The 16435-nt window shown below is 36.6% G+C and overlaps 1 protein-coding gene across 1 annotated transcript in view; it reads left to right on the top strand.

The window, feature by feature from the left end:
* The window catches only part of LOC124784057 (ankyrin-3-like), a 291446-nt gene that overhangs the window by 143507 nt on the left and 131504 nt on the right, over positions 1–16435 (top strand). The window contains exons 12-15 of the mRNA XM_047254070.1: positions 1263–1403; positions 3569–3724; positions 3810–3908; positions 10249–10446. Of these exons, the coding sequence (XP_047110026.1) occupies positions 1263–1403; positions 3569–3724; positions 3810–3908; positions 10249–10446 (594 nt within the window). The remainder of the gene's footprint in view (positions 1–1262; positions 1404–3568; positions 3725–3809; positions 3909–10248; positions 10447–16435) is intronic.

Below are 16435 nucleotides of genomic sequence, written 5' to 3'. Positions count from 1 at the left end.
AGTGAGAAAACTTGGATTTCGTGGTCGAGCGGCTGCTCATAAGCCACACATAACACTGGTAAATGCCAAATGATGCCTTGCTTGGTGTAATGAGTGTAAACATTGGACGATTGAACAGTGGAAAAACGTTGTGTGGAGTGACGAATCACAGTACATAATGTGGCAGTCCGATGGCAGGGTGTGGTTATGTTGAATGCCCGACGAACGTCATCTTTCAGCGTGTGTAATGCCAACAGTAAAATTCGGAGGTGGTTGTGTTATGGTGTGGTCATGTTGTTCATGGAAGGGGCTTGCACCCCTTGTTGTTTTGAATGGCACTATCATAGCATAGGCCTACATTGATGTTTTGAGCACCTTCTTGCTTCACACTGTTGAAGAGCAATTCAGGGATGGTGATTGCATCTTTCAACACAATCGAGCACCTGTTCATAGTGCACGGCCAGTGGTGGAGTGGTTACATGGCAGCAACATCCCTGTAATGGACTGGCCTGCATAGAGTCCTGACCTGAATCCTATAGGACACCTTTGGGATGTTTTGGAACGCCAACTTCATGCCAGGCCTCACTGACCAACATTGATACCTCTCCTCAGTGCAGCACTCCATGAAGAATGGGCTGCCATCCCCAAAGAAACCTTCCAGCACCCGATTGAATGTATTCCTGCAAGAGTGGAAGTTGTCATCAAGGCTGAGTGTGGGCCAACACCATATTGAATTCCAGCATTACCGATGGAGGGCACCATGAGCTTGTAAATCATTTTCAGCCAGGTGTCTGGATACTTTTGATCACATGGCGTAGATTACGAATTGTGGCATTTAGGACAATTTAGTGTGGAAGAAATGGAAGAATGTTATAATGAGGGTAAACTTACTTTAACTGTGTAAAATCTATAGAGGCAAATGTGTTGGCAGTGAGAAAAGATTTACACTTGATCAAACAGCCAAACACCAGCTTAGAGTGATATATTGTATACTTACTGGGTAGTTTCACATAATGTAACATGGCCACAGGCAGTTTGTTGCTACTTTTCAAATTTGGGAACATAAGCTATTTTTTATACCATCCTCTCTATGCTTCAAACTAATATCAATTGTTAAAAGTCTTTTTAAAGTGTTACCCAAGGACACAACTGAAACATATGTCTGCATATACTCCAGTCTCGTCCCCTTGATCCTCTATGAGATGGCTTTGCTCAGAATGTCAGTTAGCTTGCATCATAAATGATATGTTCTCTATGTATAAAAGAATTAATGTGTTTTGCAGAATGGTGTTACTCCTCTACATGTCGCAAGCCACTATGATCATCAGAATGTGGCACTACTACTTTTAGACAAGGGTGCTTCTCCTCATGCAACTGCCAAAAATGGACATACTCCACTTCACATAGCTGCAAGAAAGAACCAGGTAATATGCTACTGTAGGCAGATATAAATTATTATTCACTATGGTAGTATTGTTAGAGTGTAGTTAGTGTTATTTTACTTCCATATGGACAAGTTGCTTTGTAAGGGAATCACTTTACCAACTATATTATTCTACATTTGTTAAGAGTCTACATTGTTAGGGAAAAAGTCAAATACTTCTCATGACTTCATATTGCAATTTGAAATACGTATCTTTCATTTAAGACTGATGTTTTTTTATGTTTCTCCATTATTTTACTTTGAGTTTGGTGTAAATTAATTGAACATTTTCACAATTTTTTGTTGAATAATAGAGAAGTGAAACCGACATTTATGTACAGGCCCTGATTTACTGTTTGATTATAATTGCCCCATTATTCATTATAGTAGTGTATTTCAAAACCAGTCTGGATTGGAAACTGATTAAATCAAAGTAAATATTCCCTGAGTGAAGAGGTCAGTATAGCAAAAAATATGGCCATTCACCTCACCTACTTTTGGTTCCACTAAGCAATTCTTACGCAGTTTACATTTATACTTTGTTGGTATATACAAAATATCTGTGAGTGTTTATTAGACTGTAATATTGCACATCTTTCATTCAGTTGTATCTAAATTCTTACATTCTCAGGTATTTCATTCTTTTATAAAATTTGTGTTCAAAGTCAGGGCATTCATGAGGCTGTTTAGTTTTGTGGAAAATGACAATTCTAATTATTAGTCTGTTGCATGAATGCATGTCATCATTCGCCTTATGAATAAGGTAATGAGTGATCGTGAAACTATAATATGATACGTTGCCACCTATTCATTTTGTTTAGAATGACATTATGAATTATCTGGTATTACATTCTATGATTATAATTTGAAAATGACGCGTTCAGAAGTGTGCTGAGACTAGCTACAAAATGCACTTGCATCCATAATCATGATTGTAATATGTGTTAATACTGTGGTGTTCAGATTGTTGGTTCTTGGTTGTAGAAGATGTGTTTAAGTCAAGTATGTGCTTGCAAAGGAGATGTAGTAAGATACAGTTATTGATCACTGGAATGTGGACCAATGTCATTAGTTAAATTCCAAATCTGTTTATGGAGTTGAGAACTTGTGGCACCACCAATGGTGAGTCATTCATCTGAATGGGCCTTAACCTCGCCAGCCTCACTGGTGTTAAATGATATTTGATTAGACTGCGTGCTGGCACTGGATTACTCTTTCTCTCTCTTTCTTAAATTTACATCAACTTTCAGAACAAAAGCAATGAGACATTATACTGCACAGTCTTATCATCATAGTCATGCACACAGTGAAGTTACATATTTGACATTCTGTCCACAGTTTGTAATAAAGCATGAAAAATCACTTCAGTAGAACCTTATTCAGGCAGTAATATTGAGTGTATTAATTAAACAGTCAGTTAATCAATAAAACAGTCAATTAATCAGATTAAAGCTGGTTAATCAAAGAGGTAAAGTTTGCATATTTTAACTTACCAAGTGTTGGGTTCTTTCTTTATACCTGTATTTCAATGAGATTGCTGCTAAATTAATGCCTTGCTTATTCTCTTTTCGCATCTCCTTGGGCTGCCTCACTGTTTAGCACATTTATACAGTTGAAAGAACCTTCCTATCATCGTCATTTTGGATCATTAAAATTGCTTTTGTTGAGACTGTTCTATACATTGCAACATTTGAGAAAGATCAGAGTAATACTTTATTTCTTCTGTGTTGAATTAGTGTTTACAAACAATTTTTATATCTAACAAGAGAACTAGAGTTATGCATGTATATAGTAGGTGTATGTGACATTATCTGAAACCAGTGTAATTGTGTCACCACCTATAGGCCAGTATTGAATCAAGCTTGAAGTAGACAATTTTGTATGAAGGTATGTGCAAAGCTTACACTCTTGTTGCTGTTTTATCTGTCTCCCAGGGTAGAAGAATCTATTTAGATGCTATAGTGGATTTTTTGCATTGAATTTAGGGTTCCAGGGAACACAAACTCAGTTAATATTATAAAAAAATCTGTTGTTGCACTACACTTTATGGTATCTAAAAGAACCAATAATGAGTTTTTAAAATCTTGTATTATAAATTTTTCCTCACTATTTGTTACTACTGTGCTTTCGTTGGGAAGTGTATCTGCAACCTTTAATAATTTTCAGATGGATATTGCGACCACTCTCTTAGAGTATGGTGCCAAGGCAAATGCTGAGTCAAAGGCTGGTTTCACACCCCTTCATTTGGCATCACAGGAAGGCCACACTGATATGGCATCACTGTTGATTGAACATCAGGCTGATCCTAACCACAAAGCCAAGGTACCAGTCACAATTAGTGTAGCCATTATGTTAACATTACTGATGATGTGCAAATACATTTTGTCACTCTTCTTTTTGTTGTCAGAATGGTCTCACTCCCCTCCATTTATGTGCCCAAGAAGATAAAGTCAATGTTGCAGCTATATTGGTGAAGAATGGTGCTGAGGTGGATTCTACAACAAAGGTGAGTGGTGATATGAATGATAATTATTAACTCCCTCAAAGGTCAAATTTGTGTCACACATATGTAGTATTTATGCATTAAAACATACAAAAGCTTCGTGATATATTTTATTGTACCGCACCACGAGTAGTGTGAAAACAGTTGGCTTCTTGACAGATGATAGTTTCTGGGCACCTACTGTCAGAATGAAAAAGCTCTTGTTACACAAAGCTCAAATGAAAGTTAATAGTGGTATTGTATTGTATTTAACATTTTAAAGTGCCTTCAACTTTTTCTTTTCCTTAATTGTCTCTGTCCATCTTTCAGTTCAGTACAGTCCTTTTTGTGCCAAAGTAATACAATGATATTAATGAAGACACATAAAATACAGAAATATTAAAGTTATGCATTGAAAAATGCTGTGAGCAGTACTTGCCTTCAGAAACTTCAGTTCTTTGTACAACAAGCAGAAAGAGACACAGCACCACGTAAGGGACACTTAACTTTCAGAGCCTGATTCCATTACTTTGCCTTCCTTGAAATGTTGATAAATATTGTTATATTTTGTAGTTGTTTCTTTGGATTTGGCTTTTATATAGGTTCAACACTGCTATTGTTTTCACTTAAGTTTGCTTGTATAGCTTTCTGATATGTAATGCTAACTTCAGTTGGTGGTTAACAGCAGATTTTTAAAAAAAAAATTAAAAAAGGGGAGTACAAGTTAGAACACTGTGAAGACCCCTTGTTGGGGTTACAGTGAAGAGCTCAATGGGAGCGAAGGTGGACAGAATGGCTCTCGGTACAACAGAACTAGTGGAAGAAGCATTGGGATGTAACAAAAGCCACTTTGCATCTGACTTGGATCAAACAGCAATATGATCAACTTCTGTTCATCAGCTGCAGCCAATACTTAAAATTGTGAAATTAGCCCCTCCAGTGTTAACCACTGAGTTCTGTTTGTAAACTGAACCTTGTAATTCCAGCTAGAATAGTAGAGTGGTTTGATAATCACATAATTACACCAGGAGATAACAAATCTACTATCATGGCACAACCAGTCTGTCAGATTCTGGGGAGACTAGGCTGAGACGTTATGTCCCAAACTAGTGAAAATCGGAGTCCTTTGGCCAACTCAAGCCCAAAATCAAAACTATGTTTGGCATGCTCAACATTTCACTCCTGAAGCCAGGAAAGCTGTACAAATGAAGAAAAAAGCTTAAAGAACAAATACCTAAAATTTTAGCGATGCAAAACACAAAGCTGCCACTTGAGAATGCCATGTATTTTGGAAATTACAGACTGTTCAAAATTAAAACAGACAAAATAATCTTTAAAAACACACATGTAGTTGTATTCACAGGTTCACTAGACATTCTGAAATCCATAATGGAATTAAAATTTGTGAACAATGGATTAGTGACATTTTCCTTGAAATATGCTGATAAAATGTACACAGTAATTAATGCACATATGATGATCAACCAAGAAAAGAACCCCGAAAAAATAAATAAGGCATGGGAGGTGGTAGAAAATACCTCTAAAATTTCACAAAATCATATCAAAATTCTAATGGGCAATTATAGTGCACTGTTTGGGAAAGGGAGAAAATCCATGAAAACAGTTAATGACTTCCCTGTGCACAAATGAACTAGTCAGAATGGTTAGAGACTTGCAGCACTGTGTAGAAATTTCAATGTCAAAATTATGTCAAACCATTTTAAGAATACCCATAAAAAGTAAAACCATTGTAGTTATGCAAAAATGTTGATGAATTTCAAATTGATCATATACACAATCTCATATCATCATCACATCTTCAGGAGGTTTTAAATATACAAGTATGCAAACATTACCTAACCAAAGTGAAACCAAAGCTTAAAATTAATGAACCAATCAAATTAAGAAGAAATGATGCTAGGATAGACTGCTTAGCTTTTTGTACATGATTTGATGATTCTGTGTCAGGATATTGAAACAGTGCAAAACAAATATAAATTCTTAAAGAAACAGTGGAAAGAGTAAGGCTCTAAGTATGATCTAGCAGCTACCTGGAACTGAAAATTCTAAAAAAACTAAATACTGAAAAATCGAGAGAGTTTTTCCAAGTCCAATATTTATGTAAAAAAATTCAGGAAACTGGCTTGAAAAAAATTGGTTATGAAATTCATTATCTCAAAACAGAAAACTTTCACACTTACAAAAGACGTCTGTAACAAAAATTTATCTCAAAATACATCAGAGATACTAGAACACACCAATGTTTTCTTATGGGGCTGAAACACTCATTTTTAATAGAAAGCGGGCGACTGAAGTAATCTGAAAGATAGAATGAAAAGTAATCAGGAAAATTTTAGGTCCAAATTATACCGAAGAAGGAACATACAGCTAAGAGAAAATAAACAAATTTAAAAGTGTACTAACATGTATTCAGTTATGTGAAGACACATTTTAAAATTGTTCTGTGTATTAAAAGAAAGAGACCAACCAGGTTAATTACATGGGTTATGGAATTCTATGAAACATGCAATGAAGTTATCTGGACATATATAACAGGTCTAGGTGAAACCAAGTTAATTGTTGAATGTTTTTATTAATCACCTGATTCTGCTGTGACAGTTTTTATTGGCACTGATTGACAGCCGAACTGCACAGACTCCTGGGGTAAACAAAACACTGACTGACTGACCTCTTTGACTGACTTCCCTGCAGCCTCACTGCGTCACTTTTAATACAATTTTTAACAATTGCTACATTGTTAATTTATTACAAAAGTAACTTACAGTTAAAAACAATTTCATCTAAACTAACTGCTGTTACATTTGTACAGATTATAAAATATAATTTAGAATAACATATTATTTTTTATTATCATCTTTGGTCCTTTGTTTGAAAATTGATTTACAATCTGATTTCAACAATTATTTTGATTTTACTTTAATTTAGTAATTAGTGATTGTACAAATTTTGTTGCTAACATTAGTTCAAAGTATATACATCGTGCTTCACCAGATTACATAAATTAAATTCACACTTGTTGTCGTATGTGCCAGAGTTTTGTAAATTTGGGTAGTGTAACTAACCTGCGTAATTTACAAGCACCATTAATTACAATGAATTATGTAAAAATGAATAACAAATTAATTTGCATCACTGGATGATAATTGTTATTTTCATTTGAGTTGGAATGAAATTAGAGGCATTAGTTATTTATGCTAACATTTCCACAGACTCTTAATATTTGTTGCTAAACATTTATTACTTCAATTTTTCGATTTGATATATAATCTGGCATATGTACATAATTTTGTTAATGAGATCAATGTAATTACAATCATGATAATGTACATCATTTCAGAATATTCTCTATATATTTACATAGAATAATAGGTTTTTTGGCAAATTGAACTGAATGATACACGTAAAAGGCCTTAGGGAGCATTGAATCATACGATAAATACACGGATGCATATAAAAAAAAGTGGTATCAGACACTTCATAATAATCTTGGGAGAGGCTGTAGCATTATAAGTGCTAGAGTCATTCAAAGAGTGCCTGTGATCAGCAGTGCGTAAATACCCAGATCATGCATTACTAGGTGGAGGCAACTCTTAACCTACCGAATATAATATAGACTGGATGTCTAGAGATTCATTGCAGCGGGCTCAGACTCAGTTATTACAAAGTACTTTTGGATACATTTTCTGAAAACTGTCTTGAGCAGCTAGTTCGGCATCCCACATGCAGTGGGAATATCTTAGACCTAGCTACAAATGGTCCACACCTTATCAACGACATCTGTATTGAAATGGGGATTAGTGATCATGACGTCATTATAACAACTATGGTTATGAAAGCTAATAAATCAGTGAAGGCTAAGAGAATGTTGCTACTAGAAAGAGAAAGAAGCAATTGTCAGCATCTCACTTAAGACAGTGATTTGACATCTCTTAGTTCCAGTAAGATGGATGCAGAGGAATTATGGATGAAGTTTAAATAGATTGTAAATTAGGATCTGGAGACTTATGTGTCTAGTAAGTGGATTAAGCAGTAGAAGATCCATCATGGTCTAATAATGAGGTTTGGAAAATGCTGTCGAAGCAGAGACTGTTGCTCTCTTGGTTAAAAAGGGAATGTACAAATGATGACAAGCAAAGGTTGGTAGAGATTCGTGCGACTGTGAAAAGATCTATGCCTGAAGCATACAACTGTTACTGCTGTCATAAATTAGCAGATCTGACAGAGAACCTGAGGAAATTCTGGTCTTGTGTAAAATTGCTAAGTGGGTCTAAGGCCTCCACCCAGTCGCTTATTTGTCAGTATGGTGTGGCAGTTGAAGATAGCAAAACAAATGCCAGAGTTTTAAATTTCATGTTCAATAAATCATTCATGCAGGAGAATTGTACAAACATACTGTCGTTTGACCATCGAACAGACTCCTTGTATGAATGACGTAGTAATAAGCACCCCTGGCATAGAGAAACAACTGAAGGTGTTGAAAACAACTAAGTCACCAGGTCCGGATGTAATCCCAGTTCGGTTTTTCGAAGAGCACTCTATGGCATTGGCCCCTTACTTAGCTTGCATTTATCGCAAATCTCTCACCCAGCATGAAGTCCCAGGTGACTGGAAAAAACTGGAGATGTCTCCCTGTGTATAAGAAGAACAAAAGAATAGATCGGCAACATTACAGTTCAATATCCCTAACATTGGTGTGCTGCAGAATCATTGGACATATTCTCAGTTCGAATATAATAAATTTTCTTGAGACTGAGAAGCTTATGTCCATGATCAGCATGGTTTTAGAAAGCATTGCTTGTGCAATACTCACTTTGGCCTTTTCTCGCATGGTGTACTGTGAACTATGGATGAAGGGCAACAGGCAGATTCCATATTTCTAGATTTATAGAAAGTGTTTGATGCAATGCCCCATTAAATCTATTAAAGAAACTATGAGCTTGTGTAATAGGGTCTCAGATATGTGAGTGGCTCAAAGACTTAAATTATGGAGCCGAGTATATTGTCTTCAACAGCAAGTGTTCCTCAGAGATAAGGTTTTTGTCAAGAGTGCCTCAGGGAAGTGTGATAGGACTGCTGCTATTCTCTACATGTGTAAATGATTTGGCAGCCAGGGTGGGCAGCAATCTGCAGTTTGCTGATGACACTGTGGTGTACGGTAAGGTGTCCAAAGTTGAGTGACTGTAAGAGGAAACAAGATGACATAGACAAAATTTCTAGTTGATGTGATGAATAACAACTGTCTCTAAGTGTAGAAAAATACAAATTGATGCAGATGAGTAGGAAAAACAAATTCGAGTGGATACAGTGTTAGTAGTGTGCTGTTTGACACAGTCATGTTGTTTAAATATCAGGGCATAATCTTGCAAACCAATATTAAATTGGTTCAGCATGTGAGTATTGTGATAGGAAAGGCAAACTGTCGACTTCAGTTTATTGGGAGAATTCTGGGAATGTGTGGGTCATCTGTAAAGGAGACTGCATATAGGACACTAGTGCAACCTGGTCTTGAGTACTGCTCAGGTGTTTGGGATCCATACCGAGCTGGTTTAAAGGAACATATCAAAGCAATTCAGAAGCGGGCTGCTGGGTTTGTTACTGGTATGTTCGAACAACACGCAAGTGTTACACAGATGCTTTGGGAACTCAAATGGGAATCCTGGAGTGAAGGCAATGTTCTTTTCAAGGAATGCTACTGAGAAAATTTAGAGAACCAGAATCTGTAGCTGACTGCAGAACAATTCTGTTGCCTCCAACATACGTTGGGTGTAAGGACCATGAAGATAAGATATGAAAAATTAGCACTCATATGGAGGCATTTAGACAGTCATTTTTCCCTCGTTCTATTTGTGAGTGGATCAGGAAAGGAAATCACTAGTAATGGTACAGGGTACCCTCTGCTATGCATGGTAAGGTGGATTACAGAGTATCGATGTAGATGTAGAAATCCAAAATTGAAACAGCAAAATAGATCTTTGCAGTTAAAGAAGATCTGTAGGAATCAGGAATAACACTACTTGAGGCAGAAAATTCTTGACTAGGCCGTTGGACTGACAGAAAAACCCAAGAAGATCAAAACAACTATGTTGTACAAGTGAGAAAGAGCCCATTTAGCGAGAGATGAAGTGATATGAGCACAGGTAAAAGCTAAAACAAAAGCTTGAAAATTGTGCATCATATAGTCCAGGAGGGCCCAAACATGAATATCATCTATATATAATATGAGGATGATCACTATTATTATTATCATTATTATTATTATTATTATTATTATTATTATTATTATTATTATTGTGTGTTGTTGCTGTTTTTGTTTGAGTGAGTTTGTTTCTATATTGATTTGCAGGCAGGCTATACCCCTCTCCATGTGGCATCACACTTTGGACAACTCAACATGGTCCGTTTCCTATTGCAACATGGTGCAAATGTGGACAAGAGCACAGCCGTCGGATATACTCCATTGCACCAGGCTGCTCAGCAGGGTCACATGCTTGTTATCACATTACTTCTGGAAAATAAAGCCAAGCCAAATGCTCTCACAAACGTAATACCCTTTTTTACTGATCTTAAATGTTTTGACTAATTTAACTACTCTTGTTCTGTTCATTGTCTTTGAAGTATTAATCTAAATATTTAGTTTTTCTGAACTATGCAAAAAAGTATTGACATTGTCCGAAGATACTGACATTGTTTTGAGTAGGTAAGTAGGTCGTCATACAAATGCCTTGATTACAATGACATCATAAGTACAGACTCTTATCTACTCAATCACAGGTCATTTCTGAAGTGTCTGACTCCAGTTATCACTGCACTGATAGCCAAGTACTTGTGAAGTTTTCTGTCAGTGATCACTATCTCCCAGAGTACGTTATCAGCCATTGCGTAAGATGATTGGATGAAGGAATGCTTTGGGTCCTCCCAGAGTACTTTACCAGTTGTCGTGTAAGGTGAATGCACGAAGTGATGGTTTGGGTGGCTATTGGACATCACAGATGATGCCATTTTCTCTATATTGTGGGTAGTCTTCCCCTTGATCATTACACCACAGAAAATGTGGAGCCTGAAATGATAACTTTTCTTCAAACAATTTCTGGAGCTGTCTTTCTACAAGATAGAGCTCACCCACATTGTACAAAGATTGTTGAAGACTTTCTTCTCTGCACAACATATACTGCTTCTTCACTGCCCTGCTCATTCAGCAGACATTTGTACCAACAAAGGAACTTATCTTGAAGCTGAAAATTGAACTAATTTCTGGGGAATATTCTGAGCATATTTGATTTGATGCAACATGTAAAGCGTTTTGTCACGGCTCATGATATATCTTAATTAAATACTGATCTGAGGCTTGCAACATTCCTTTATTTTTCAACCACATTTCATTACTTTGAGCCACTATGCCTTGTATAATTACTTCATGGTGTTGCAGTTTCACGAACAAAGGCACATAATTCCTTAATTCAGTGAGAGGAATGGTAGATAGATTGGATGCAGAAGTTTGAACATTATGGAATTGTCAATAGAAAATTGCAACATACGACAAGGTTTTCTTCTTGTTATTTTATGATAACACTGTCTCTCAGTAATCTAAATTACAACTGTATGACCTATTTCAGACTTTTTTTTGTTGGTTATTAACAATAATCAGTTGTATTAAGAGAATGTAAAGTTGACTTAGTAATTAATTAAAACACAAAACACACACATGCCATGTTGCCAGGAACACAGATTACCAAATTATTTATTTATCCTCTGATAATCACCAGAGAATTAAAGATAAAAGCAACAAACTACTGCAAGATGTCAGCACAAAAAACACAGTTGTTCCCAATCCTCCCACAAGTTCTGAGGTATTAATTGATGAACTCTGAAAGCACCACAGCTTGACTGTACCATTGATGTTTAGTCTTTGTCAAAAAAAATCAGTTTCCTGCTTGTCTGTGGTCATGCACTTGCAGCTGAACTTTCTCATATTAATCAGCTCACAAATGTAGTAGTACTGCAAATCAAAGTGTATCATTCAAACATGATGCAGGCAGTTGCATCTGCAATCACAGATCACAGTTATTGGTTTTTGAAGGTGTTTAACTTGCAAATCAGAGCAACCTTGAAGGGTAAATTACTTCTTGAGCTGCAGTTGACAGGCCAAGTGTTCAGCTTCTGTGGTTGTTGGTAGCACTACCATTTATTGCTGTTCTGAATTCCACGAAATTGTTGCCTCTGCTAACTTGAAAACCAAAGACCATTATTGATAGAGATCTGATACATAACCAGTGTTGCAGAAGCCTTGAATTTCAGTTACTCCACTTTTCAGAAAGTTAGTCCTATGTTGACTTTGCCGTTTGAGTATCTCATAATTCATTTCACTGCTTCTTTATGGTTTTTTGATAATTGACATACAACCCATACATCATGTACAATCTCTGGTCTTGTGTCCTAAGCCTAATATAGGAGTGAGCCAATGGCTTGCTGGTAAGAAATGTGATGTAGCACAGGTTCTTAGTCAATTTTCCCCATTTTTATAACTTCAAACGAGGTTAGAGTGGTTGTGCAACAAGGCTGTAATATACCTTACCAAATTTTGTATGGACACTGGACAGTTACTTTGATCAGTTATTAAAAATGTGCATTTTTCTGTCTCATTTTAGCCTCAAACCAAATGAGTTCACCAATGTCTCTCATCTTAAAATTTTCTTTAATTTGTTCTTTAATCCTTTCATCCACTTTATGTTCTTATTCAGTAAGATGATCTAATCATCTACATATGTGGCCAGAAAGAGTATATTTTGCATCTTCATTATGCAAAAAATATGTGGATCAGATTATGACTTTTTCGTTCATTTTATGTAATGTTACATCTAACTTCTAATACAGAACATGTGAAACCTGTTTCAGACCATAAACTGCCTTATTTAGTTTGCAAACCTTCTTCTCTCCCTTCTTCACATGTCCTTCACCTTTATGATTGTAAGTTTCTTCATGGAGATTGCCACATGGGAAAAAAATTTGACCATTAATGTGTTCAATGTGAAGATCAAACTGAGTTGTTGAAGCTAACAAGGTATGAAGTGAAGAATGATAAACACAGGTTAGAACATCTCATCAAAGTAGTTCACACCTGGTTTCTGGGAATAACTTTTTGTGACAACATGAACTGTATAACAATCATAACAATGACACAAATTGCTGGATGGAGCAAAAGGTAAAATAAGGGAAGGCAACCTCTCACCTATAGTGGATCAATGCGTGGAGCACAGAAATGTGTAACAGGAAACAGCATTCATACTACTTTTTGACCACTAGCTTATATCTACCAATTGCACTCACACACACAACCACACAGTCACCCACACACAAACACTCCCAGGGTCAATCATACTAGCCATGGGAGTGTGTGTTTGGGTATTTGTGTGGTTGTGTATGAGAATGTGTGTACTGTTCCCAGAAAACAAACTACTGTGTGAAGACTATTGTAAATGCAATTTTCTATTGTGTGTTTCTGTTGCTCTATGCATTCATCTGCTACTTGTAACATTCAATATCATCAGTGACCCCCTCCCATTTTTAGCACCCATTTCTAATTAATTACCTTTCTGTCCAAGTCACATTTTCAAGTAATGACTTACACTAAAGTGCCAGAGAAATTGGTATAGGCATGCATATTCAAATACAGAGATATGTAAGCAGGCAGAATATGGCATTGCGGTTGGTAGCGCCTATATAAGACGACAAGTGTCTGGCACAGTCGTTAGATTGGTTACTGCTGCTACAATGGCAGGTTATCAAGATTTAAGTGAGTTTGAATGTGGTGTTATACTTGGTGCACGAGCGATGGGACATAGCACATCCAAGATAGTGATGAAGTGGGGATTTTCCAATACGACTATTTCATGAGTGTACTGTGAATATCAAGAATCTAGTAAAACATCAAATCTTTCATGTCACTGCGACTGGAAAAAGTTCCTGCAAGAACGGGACCAACAATGACTGAAGAGAATCGTCCAGCGTGACAGAAATGTAACCCTTCTGCAAATTGCTGCAGATTTCAATGCTGGGTCATCAACAAGTGCCAGCATGTAAACCATTAAATGAAACATCATCGATATGGACTATAGGAGATCAAGGCCCACTCGTGTACCCTTGATGACTGCAAGACACAAAGCTTTATGCCTCGCCTGAACCTGTGAACACCGACATTGCAATGTTGATGACTGGAAACGTTGCCTGGTCGGATGAGTCTTGTTTCAAATTGTATCAAGGGGATGGAAGTGTACGCGTATCGAGACAACCTCCTGAATCCATGGACCCTGCATGTCAGCAGGAGACTGTTCAAGCTGGTGGAGGCTCTATAATGGTGTGGGGCATGTGCAGTTTGAGAGATGTGGAACCCCTGATACGTCTAGATACGACTCTGACAGGTGACACGTATGTAAGCAGAACATTGTTGAGCGTATCTGGGATGCCTTGAAGCGTATGGTTCAGAAGAGATCTCCTCACCCCTCATACTCTTACGGATTTATGGATAGTGCCGCAGGATTCAATAGTGTCAATTCCCTCCAGCACTACTTCAGACATTGGTTGAGTCTATGCCACATCATGTTGTGCCACTTCTTTGTACTCACAGGGGCTCTACATGATATTAGACAGGTGTACCAGTTTCTTTGGCTCTTCAGTGTGTATTCATCATTTAAGGCTTGCTTCCATTTTTCACAGTTGCCACAACTCTTCATTACACAAATTTGGTTCTTGAACTCTAGGGTAACAGCGGTATCATTGTTAAAGTATTTGGGATTATTTTGTTTTGTATGATGTGATGATTTTTTAATATCTGGCACCACATCATTGTGATTTTTGACTGGTGTCCCTATTGACATTGCTAATCACTGCCTGCTCAGTGTCACTTTGTGCCAACTCAAGACGAACTGCATTGCAGTTTACGTAAGTTGTATTGGTACTGTTGCTTTTTCAATAATGTTTGTTACTGCTGCTGGTTGAGCACTGCCGGTACCATTATTTTCAGTCTTATTATCTAGAAAATACGAAGGAACAAAATTGATATATTTGTTAATTGTAAGTTTATTGGTATTTGTGATGTCGTGATGTCTTTAACACACTTTTTATTTTGAATTTTTGGTGAACTCTGCATCATAGATCTTTGTATTTGATAAATATGTGTCAGTTAGATGGTACGCTTTAAAACCTTCACAATATTCAGTGGGAGTAAGGTCTTTGTACCTATTTTCTAACTGTGTTCGTTTCTCTTTAGAAACATGTACAAATGTTTGACATCCCAAGATTTGTAAGTGACCCAGGTTTATTTGATGACCAGTTTCTACTTCTTCGAGAGTAACATTTTGAACAGCTTTTGTTGGAGATTGATTTTGCAAATGAGTCAGTGTAAGAGCATCAGCCAAAAACTGTTTGCTCCATTCTGCATCTGCCAGCATTGATCGTATTTTTTTCAGTGCTCATCTTATTCAGCTATCATGCAACTTCATTTTGATCTTGTGGGTAAGGGATTGTCATCTCACATTACAAGACACTCACTTCCTGAATGTCGAAATGACTGAAAGGTATAGTGTCCTCACTTGCCACCCACATGGCCAAAGTGTGCTGACCCGTGCTCACACTTTTCGTGCTAAGTGAAATACTGAAAATAGTGAATACATCTGTTGCTTTATATAATGTAAATTTTGGTACAGTAAAAGTCAGTACATATTGCTACTATTATAGTTCTTCAATTAATTATATGACATCTTTACTTCTCAATGGTTTGGACCATTACTTTTATAATGAATTTAATAAGTGAACTGCAATTTTATGTAAGTTGTGATGCAAACAAATTATTATAATTTTGATTGAATTGTCTCATGTTGAGAAATTAGGAGTAGTGATCTGTATTACTTGGTAAAAAATTTTCTATTGCCAAGATCGCATGAATTCTTCTTTATTTGCCCATATACTTCTTCTAAGGTCGATCATCAATGTATGGAACATGTCATGCAAACCTAAAGAAATGTACAAATTTGAATTTTATTGCGAATGGTGGTTTTTAAGACTTACAAGGCATCTGTGAGTGACATGTATTTGGACATGGCCATGTGCAGAAGGTGCTATTTAATTGTAAATGTTTCATTTCTGACAAACGTCTGAATAATGTGCTACATTTTATCCACCATTATAACAACATGGCATAAGGTTCTAACACACATTGTAACAAAAATTTTTTGAGTACCAGAAGATGACAGTTATGAGGGGATACAAAAAAAATTTAAGTTATATATTTTAAAATTGTTTACAAAACAACCTTATCCTTTTCAAAATACCCTCCATTACGGCTAATACATTTGACCCACCAGTGCTTCCACTGTTTTGCAGTCATCTTTAGAAATGGCTGACAATTCCTCCCTCATATTTTTTCTTGACTTCTTCAACATTGTCAAATCAGTGTCCTTTCGTGTCCCTTTTCATGTGTGGAAATAAGAAAAAGTTTCACAGAGCCAGGTCAGGCGAGAAAGGTGTGTGGGGCAGTG

Source organism: Schistocerca piceifrons, chromosome 1, assembly GCF_021461385.2.
Source record: "Schistocerca piceifrons isolate TAMUIC-IGC-003096 chromosome 1, iqSchPice1.1, whole genome shotgun sequence".
Lineage (NCBI taxonomy): Eukaryota > Metazoa > Arthropoda > Insecta > Orthoptera > Acrididae > Schistocerca > Schistocerca piceifrons.
This window is presented reverse-complemented; position numbering and strand designations above follow the sequence as displayed.